Here is a 10133-nt window from a genome sequence, read left to right as displayed (position 1 = left end):
TTTGAAAAAACGCTGCCCAAGTCATGTGTGACATAAAAAAATTGCAACACCCACCATTTTATTCTCTAGGACCTCTGTTAAATATATATATATAATTATTATTATTTATTATTATTGGGCGTTCTAAGTAATTTTCGAGCACAAAAAATACTGATCTTTACATGTAGGAGTGTCAGAATTGGTGGCTAAAAGTCCATTATAGGAAGAAAGGTGTGTACTGCCAGCCTGGGAATTGTATTAATATATTGTATTCTTCTGTATGGAGGCGCCCCCTGCAGTGATCATTGGAACTGCAGGGAAGAAGAGCACAGGATGAAATCAGATGTAAGTGAATGAGATTAATGATCTGAACCCCCAAAGAACCAAAACTAGCCTAGTGTGATGTAATATACACACAGTATACACAGCGCCACCTGCTGGACGGAATAAGGAAGCGGTGCCGCCGTACTGTGATAACATTGCGGAGACATCGCCACCTAGCGGGCAAGGACAGGAATGCCGCCGCCGTGTTCTCGACCTTGGATTGAGACAGCGCCACCTTTTCAACGAAAAAAACACGCTGTGATGTGACCGCGAGGCAGCGCCACCTAGCGGCGACTACTCTCGGTTGGATTGACAGGTGACGTCTAAGGGGTGGGGAAACCGGGCGGAAGAGCAGCTTAGGACAGCAGGGGGCGTATCCTTTCTCGTCGTAGAGTCACGTGTGGAGGAAGCTCCGCCCATCCCGTGACAGTTTGGAGACCAAACAGACATGGAATCCCCGGGAATGGAGGAGGAAGAAGAGGACTGGGAGGGGGAGGAGCCTACAGACACCCCTCTACACGCGACAGCATGTAATACCCTCACCACCCCTCCCCCACACTGTACATTATATCCCTGCACCCCTCCCCCACACTGTACATTATATCCCTGCACCCCTCCCCCACACTGTACATTATATCCCTGCACCCCTCCCCACACTGTACATTATATCCCTGCACCCCTCCCCACACTGTACATTATATCCCTGCACCCCTCCCCACCCTGTACATTATATCCCTGCACCCCTCCCACACTGTACATTATATCCCTGCACCCCTCCCCCACACTGTACATTATTTCCCTGTCCCCCTCCCCCACACTGTACATTATATCCCTGCACCCCTCCCCCACACTGTACATTATATCCCTGCACCCCTCCCCACACTGTACATTATATCCCTGCACCCCTCCCCACACTGTACATTATATCCCTGCACCCCTCCCCCACACTGTACATTATATCCATCACCCCTCCCCCACACTGTACATTATATCCCTGCACCCCTCCCCCCCACACTGTACATTATATCCCTGCACCCCTCCCCACACTGTACATTATATCCCTGCACCCCTCCCCCACACTGTACATTATATCCCTGCACCCCTCCCCCACACTGTGCATTATATCCCTGCACCCCTCCCCCACACTGTGCATTATATCCCTGCACCCCTCCCCCACACTGTACATTATATCCCTGCACCCCTCCCCACACTGTACATTATATCCCTGCACCCCTCCCCCACACTGTGCATTATATCCCTGCACCCCTCCCCACACTGTACATTATATCCCTGCACCCCTCCCCCACACTGTACATTATATCCCTGCACCCCTCCCCCACACTGTACATTATATCCCTGCACCCCTCCCCCACACTGTACATTATATCCCTGCACCCCTCCCCACCCTGTACATTATATCCCTGCACCCCTCCCCCACACTGTACATTATATCCCTGCACCCCTCCCCCACACTGTACATTATATCCCTGCACCCCTCCCCCACACTGTACATTATATCCCTGCACCCCTCCCCACACTGTACATTATATCCCTGCACCCCTCCCCACCCTGTACATTATATCCCTGCACCCCTCCCACACTGTACATTATATCCCTGCACCCCTCCCCCACACTGTACATTATTTCCCTGTCCCCCTCCCCCACACTGTACATTATATCCCTGCACCCCTCCCCCCACACTGTACATTATATCCCTGCACCCCTCCCCCACACTGTGCATTATATCCCTGCACCCCTCCCCCACACTGTGCATTATATCCCTGCACCCCTCCCCCACACTGTACATTATATCCCTGCACCCCTCCCCCACACTGTACATTATATCCCTGCACCCCTCCCCCCACACTACATTATATCCCTGCACCCCTCCACCACACTGTACATTATATCCCTGCACCCCTCCCCACACTGTACATTATATCCCTGCACCCCTCCCCACCCTGTACATTATATCCCTGCACCCCTCCCCCACACTGTACATTATATCCCTGCACCCCTCCCCCACACTGTACATTATATCCATCACCCCTCCCCCCACACTGTACACTATATTCTGTGCCCCTCCCCCACCCTGTACATTATATCCCTGCACCCCTCCCCACCATGTACATTATATCCCTGCACCCCTCCCCCACACTGCAAATATATCCCCGCACCCCTCCCCCACCCTGTACATTATATCCCTGCACCCCTCCCCCACACTGTACATTATATCCCTGCACCCCTCCCCCACACTGTACATTATATCCCTGCACCCCTCCCCCACACTGTACATTATTCCCCTGCACCCCTCCCCCACACTGTACATTATATCCCTGCACCCCTCCCCCCACACTGTACATTATATCCCTGCACCCCTCCCCTACACTGTGCATTATATCCCCTGCACCCCTCCCCCGCCCTGTACATTATATCCCTGCACCCCTCCCCCACACTGTGCATTATATCCCTGCACCCCTCCCCCCATACTGTACATTATATACCTGCACCCCTCCGCCCATACTGTACATTATATCCCTCCCCCACACTGTACATTATATCCCTGCACCCCTCCCCCACCATGTACATTATATCCCTGCACCCCTCCCCACACTGTACATTATATCCCTGCACCCCTCCCCCACACTGTACATTATATCCCTGCACCCCTCCCCCACACTGCAAATATATCCCGCACCCCTCCCCCGCCCTGTACATTATATCCCTGCACCCCTCCCCCACACTGTACATTATATCCCTGCACCCCTCCCCCACACTGTACATTATATCCCTGCACCCCTCCCCCACACTGTACATTATTCCCCTGCACCCCTCCCCCACACTGTACATTATATCCCTGCACCCCTCCCCCCACACTGTACATTATATCCCTGCACCCCTCCCCCACACTGTACATTATTCCCCTGCACCCCTCCCCCACACTGTACATTATATCCCTGCACCCCTCCCCTACACTGTACATTATATCCCTGCACCCCTCCCCCACACTGTACATTATATCCCTGCACCCCTCCCCCACACTGTGCATTATATCCCTGCACCCCTCCCCCCATACTGTACATTATATACCTGCACCCCTCCGCCCATACTGTACATTATATCCCTCCCCCACACTGTACATTATATCCCTGCACCCCTCCCCCACCATGTACATTATATCCCTGCACCCCTCCCCACACTGTACATTATATCCCTGCACCCTCCCCCACACTGTACATTATATCCCTGCACCCCTCCCCCACACTGCAAATATATCCCGCACCCCTCCCCCGCCCTGTACATTATATCCCTGCACTCCTCCCCCACACTGTACATTATATCCCTGCACCCCTCCCCCCACACTACATTATATCCCTGCACCCCTCCCCCCACACTACATTATATCCCTGCACCCCTCCCCCACACTGTACATTATATTCCTGCACCCCTCCCCCACACTGTACATTATTTCCCTGCACCCCCCCCACACTGTACATTATATCCCTGCACCCCTCCCCCACACTGTCCATTATATCCCTGCACCCCTCCCCCACACTGTACATTATATCCCTGCACCCTCCCCCCACACTGTACATTATATCCATCACCCCTCCCCCACACTGTACATTATACACCTGAACCCCTCCCACACTGTACATTATACCCCTGCACCCCTCCCCCACACTGTACATTATATCCCTGCACCCCTCCCCCACACTGTATAATATATCCCCGCACCCCTCCCCCACCTTGTACATTATATGCCCGCACACCTCCCCCACACTGTACATTATATCCCTGCACCCCTCCCCCACACTGTACATTATATCCCTGCACCCCTCCCCCACACTGTACATTATATCCCTGCACCCCTCCCCCACACTGTCCATTATATCCCTGCACCCCTCCCCCACACTGTACATTATACCCCTGCACCCCTCCCCCACACTGTCCATTATATCTCTGCACCCCTCCCCCCCACACTGTCCATTATATCCCTGCACCCCTCCCCCACACTGTCCATTATATCCCTGCACCCCTCCCCCACACTGTATAATATATCCCCGCACCCCTCCCCCACACTGTATAATATATCCCTGCACCCCTCCCCCCACACTGTCCATTAAATCCCTGCACCCCTCCCCCCACACTGTCCATTAAATCCCTGCACCCCTCCCCCCACACTGTCCATTAAATCCCTGCACCCCTCCCCCCACACTGTACATTATATCCCTGCACCCCTCCCCCCACACTGTACATTATATCCCTGCACCCCTCCCCCCACACTGTACATTATATCCCTGCACCCCTCCCCCCACACTGTACATTATATCCCTGCACCCCTCCCCCCACACTGCCCATTTTATCCCTGCACCCTCCCCCCACACTGTACATTATATCCCTGCACCCTCCCCCCACACTGTACATTATATCCCTGCACCCCTCCCCCCACACTGTCCATTATATCCCTGCACCCCTCCCCCCACACTGTCCATTATATCCCTGCACCCCTCCCCCCACACTGTCCATTATATCCCTGCACCCCTCCCCCCACACTGTACATTATATCCCTGCACCCCTCCCCCCACACTGTACATTATATCCCTGCACCCCTCCCCCCACACTGTCCATTATATCCCTGCACCCCTCCCCCCACACTGTCCATTATATCCCTGCACCCCTCCCCCCACACTGTCCATTATATCCCTGCACCCCTTATGAACTATCTGGGGTACACAATCTGCCTTTAAGTGAAGCTGCTGATGTTTTTGTGTTGATCATTATTTTGTCGCCATGTCATGTCACTATTCTCCAATCTCTGTACATTATAGCGCCTCACTGCAGCAAATAAAGGAACTACAAATCAAAGCAACTGATCAGTAGATTGCACAACTAAAGGGGCACCACTGAGGATGTCTGTATATCTAAAGGGATGCCGGGGATGTGTTCTTTCATATAATGCTTGGGAACAAAAGGATTGAGGACTCACTCACATCAGCCAATAGCACAGCCTCTGGGGTGTGGGCACTTCTTCTTTTGTTTCACAAATCTCAGAGCCATCACCAAGAAAAGTACCACCAGCAGTACTTTGTTTTCAGGAAACTCGCACTTGTCTGTGTGTTGGGGCGTCCCTGGAAAAAGCTGCCGGCATAGTGCCCAGGCATCTGCTGTGAGCGGGTACTGCTGGTAACAGATCAAGAAACTCAAGTCACTCGGACAAGAACTGAAGACGGTACAAATCCAGCAACTGCTCAGCAGATTGCACAGCTAAATCCTGCAGGACCCAGGGGCTAGCATAAAGCAGCATGCACGTCTAAAGGGATGCTGCAGCATTATATGAAAGAACACATTTCTGGCATCCCTTTAGACATGCATGCCATTTTATGCTAGGCGGCTGGTGGGGGGAAAAAAAAAGTAGATCTGAAGTTTATTTTTATAGGAATGATTGTTATATTGCGTTCTCTTTAGTTTCCAGACAGCGGACAAAATCTGACAGCAAAAGGGTCATCGTTCACCTGGACATGGACTGCTTCTACGCACAAGTGGAGATGATCAGAAACCCGGAGCTCAGGGATAAGCCTCTAGGTAATAATTTATTGCTGAGATCTCATGATCTTCCATATGTTTGTAGACGCGCCAATAAGATGTGGTTTCCAAATCGGGTCTCCAATGCAGAGCGAAGTCAAGGAAGGAAGGGCGCCATCTGTGTGTGCGTGTATATGTATATATATAAAATATATATATTATATAAATAAATAAAATATCCGGGCCAGTGTCCCCATCTAATGATACTTGCTTGGTAATTATTCCGAGGCCCGAGACCTCCAACATTTATCTTCAACATTGGTATAAAATCTCAGTATATGTGAAAGCCGGTGGTCATACACTGTATGTGTCATGACTCGGTGGCACTGTGTTCCCAGAGTAGGTTGTAGTTCCAGTGTTCACCAGCGGGTGTCTCTGTATGGCCATAACTTCCCTTATGATTGATTTTGTCTAGGTTCACATCTATGTGGCAGCGCTTAGATGTGCAGTTTGCATTTTTTGCACTAATTTTTTCATGCATTTTTGTGTGTGTTTTTTTTTTTTTCTCTTTAACAACTTGAATACCGGGCCAATTCTGACACTTCTTATATGCATGTAAAATCTACTTTTTTTTTTTTTTAACTAAAAAATTACTTAGAACCCCCAAACATTATTTATTTTAATTTTTTTAAAGCAGAGACCCAAGAGAAAAAAAATGGCGGTTGTTACAATATTTCATGTCACATGGTATTTGCGCAGCGGTCTTTTAAAACGCAATTATTTTGGAACAAAAAATACACTTTAACCACTTCCCGCCCGCCATATAGCAGAATGACGGGTAATGACAGAAAGTGGTTAAGTTATCCTGACTGGACGTCATATGATGTCCAGCGGGATAAGCCGCAATCGTTCCCCCCAGCGGGGGCACGCAGCCTGTTGGTCGGTGGTCTGGTGTGTCAGTCTGATCAAACACAGTAAATAGAGGAGAGCTGATCAGTTGCTCTCCTTACGGGGGCGTCTGCGCTGATTGATCAGTGAAGCCCACCTGTGCACACCAGGTATGACCACCAGGGATGCCAATCAGTGCCCATCAGTAATGCTTGCCAGTGCTTCCTCATCAGTTCTGCCCATCAATGCCGCCTTTCAGCGCCTATCGATGGGCACAGTGGCAGCATTTTATTGGCACAGTGGATGCAATTGATGGGTTTTGTTCCCAGAATTTGTATAATGTGTATAGCAGGTCGCTAAGGAGCGGGATGGGAAGCCGGCTGCCGTGTTCTTAACAACCGATGAGTCATCAGCTGTCTGCGTGATAAGCCCACTGACAGCTGATGACTCATCGGTTGTTAAGGACACAGCAGCCGGCTTCACGGCCCGCTCCTTAGCAACCTGCTATACACAGTGTGTGAAAGAGGGGGAAAAAAACACAAAACGCATCAAAAACGCAACATTTGCATTTTTGATGTGGGTCAATTGAAGTCTATTACACGCAAAACGCAATCTGCTGCGGGGGAAAAAAAGCACAGATGTGAACCACACCCATAGGGGGACCCGTGCTACATGGACTGTAGTGCGTTTCTGAAAAATGCACCAAAAAAACGCATAGGTGGGAACGTAGGGTAAGATTTCGATGAGATTCGATTGAACTCAGTCAATTGGCCATAAATCCTTTTGCATTGATCGGCAACACCGAGATACTTTGAAGACAATCGTATTTTGATTCATCAGATCGAAAGATTACACTGTGGAAACAGAGATGCGATCGATAACTTGTGTTCATAAGTTACGATCAAAATCCACTTCCCCGTGTGTGTGTGTGGCATATCGACCTTTTGGATGTTAACTATATTTGGAATTTTTCCTATCGGAAAAGATCAATCGGAAAATAAATCAATCGATTATCGAAGTGTGTATGGCCACCATAAGTGCAGCCAAAATCAAATCCCAAAAAATCAGCAGAAGGGACATAACCTTCGGTCAGTAGGATGGGTCCCTCGGGCTGATTCTTTTTCTTTTAGTCCTCCTGTTCTCCACCACCCATTCCCCATAATCCTCTGGTGCGGCGGGGGTTAATACAATAAAGAAGATATCATAGGTTCTCATCAAGAGAGCCCCACTATGCTCGTCCTTTCCACCCAGCTCCTCCATTCATAGAGGGGGAGGAGCTAGCTTTCATCCACCCATCCTCCATTCATAGAGGGGGAGGAGCTAGCTTTCATCCACCCATCCTCCATTCATAGATGGTGTTCCGTTCATACAAGCTGCAGTACGGGTTCTATGAATGGAGGAGCTGGGCGGAAAGGATGGGCATAGTTGGGCTCTCTTGATGCGTGACGGCCCCTTGGTGGTATTAAACCCCGCCCCTTATTTCTTACTGTCCGGACCTTACAGCAGTTCCTGAACCTTCAGAAATTCTTGTTGGAACCAACTCATCATTTGGAAACATCTCAGGCTAGAGTGTCCGGTCCATGGGAGAAACTTCTGATTCTCCTACCAGATATGTCCACTAGGGATGCACCGATATATCAGCCACTAAAAATTATCTCCTGGAAATGGGGTTAGCGGCATTTTGTTGATAGAAGAAAAAAAAGGGGCCAATAATGGATTGCTGCATCCTATAGACTTCAGTGCAAAATCACGTCTCATTGACTTCAATGGCAAAAGGCCCCCTAGGGACTTCAATGCAAAACCGCACCCCATTGACTTCAATGCAAAATCACGTCTCATTGACTTCAATGGCAAAAGGCCCCCTAGGGACTTCAATGCAAAACCGCACCCCATTGACTTCAATGCAAAATCACGTCCCATTGACTTCAAGGCAAAATCGCGTCCCACTGACTTCAATGCAAAATCGCGTCCCACTGACTTCAATGCAAAATTGCGTCCCACTGACTTCAATGCGACTTCAATGCAAAATCGCGTCCCACCGACTTCAATGCAAAATCGCGTCCCACCGACTTCAATGCAAAATCGCGTCCCACCGACTTCAATGCAAAATCGCGTCCCACCGACTTCAATGCAAAATCGCGTCCCACCGACTTCAATGCAAAATCGCGTCCCACCGACTTCAATGCAAAATCGCGTCCCACCGACTTCAATGCAAAATTGCGTCCCACCGACTTCAATGCAAAATTACGTCCCACCGACTTCAATGCAAAATTACGTCCCACCGACTTCAATGCAAAATCGCGTCCCACCGACTTCAATGCAAAATCGCGTCTCACTGACTTCAATGCAAAATCGCGTCCCACCGACTTCAATGCAAAATCGCGTCCCACCGACTTCAATGCAAAATCGCGTCCCACCGACTTCAATGCAAAATCGCGTCCCACCGACTTCAATGCAAAAATGCCCCCCCACTGACTTCAATGCAAAAATGCCCCCCCACTGACTTAAAAAATCGCATCACGTTGACTTCAGTGCAAAATCACGTCCCACTGACTTTAATGCAAAAACACCCACTTGTGACTTCAATGAACAATTGTATCCCATTGACTTCTATGCAAAAACGCCCCCTGGTGACTTCATTGCAAAATCCACATTCCATTGGCTTCAATGCAAAAACGCCCCCTAGTGACGTCATTGCAAAATTACGTCCCGTTGATTCAATGCAAAATCGCTTCCTTTTGACTTCAAGGCAAAACGATCCCCTAGTGCAGGCATGTCCAAAGTCCGGCCCGCGGGCCAATTGCGGCCTGCGGCCCGGTTTTGAACGGCCCGCCTGGTTATTTGGACATACATATCTTTTGTGGCCCCCGACGATCTCCCAGCGCCGGGGGCCACAAAAGATATATATCAGCCGTCACTAAAATGGCGGTCCGAGTCCGGACCGAGCAGCGCTTCTGCCCGGACCGCCATGCCGCCAGTGTAGCAAGCGACAGCAATCACTGGTTTGCTGGGACCGCGGGTTTCCCCAGCAACCAGTGACGCTGCGCGCATTCGCCCGCCCCCTGCTCCTGGCCGCGTCTCTCGGAGCTGAAGAGACACGGGCAGTAGGGGTGTGACGTCACGTGCGCGCCCCGCCCCCCTGCTGCCCGCGGTTCCCGGGTCCTGGATCTCATCGCGAGGCAGCTTCAGTTGTGCCCACACTCCTGCTGCAGTTAAGGTATGTGGGCACATTAGTTATCTATTAGTGATCAGTGTTGTGCACACTGTTGGGCATATTTTAAGGGCTTTTTTTTGTAAAGGGCACGCTGATGGGAAAATTTTATGTTAAAGGACACTCTGATGGGCACACTTTATTTTAAGGGGCACGCTGATGGATATATTTTTTATGTGCACACTGATGGGCATGTTTTGTTAAG

At 50.2% G+C, this 10133-nt stretch overlaps 1 protein-coding gene across 3 annotated transcripts in view; it reads left to right on the top strand.

The window, feature by feature from the left end:
* Nucleotides 1-702: 702 nt before the first annotated feature.
* The window catches only part of POLI (DNA polymerase iota), a 49566-nt gene continuing 40135 nt past the window's right edge, over nucleotides 703-10133 (top strand). For all 3 annotated transcript variants that reach the window (XM_077462996.1, XM_077462995.1, XM_077462994.1), the window contains exons 1-2: nucleotides 703-833; nucleotides 5773-5889. In XM_077462996.1, coding sequence (XP_077319122.1) covers nucleotides 752-833; nucleotides 5773-5889 — 199 coding nt within the window. In that variant the 5' untranslated portion in view covers nucleotides 703-751. The remainder of the gene's footprint in view (nucleotides 834-5772; nucleotides 5890-10133) is intronic.

This window comes from Lithobates pipiens, unplaced genomic scaffold (genome assembly GCF_037356315.1).
Source record: "Lithobates pipiens isolate NorthernLeopardFrog02 unplaced genomic scaffold, aLitPip1_a1.2 Scaffold_3, whole genome shotgun sequence".
Classification (NCBI taxonomy): Eukaryota; Metazoa; Chordata; class Amphibia; order Anura; family Ranidae; genus Lithobates; species Lithobates pipiens.
The sequence above is the reverse complement of the archived record's forward strand: the minus strand, read 5'-3'. Positions and strand labels throughout refer to the sequence as shown.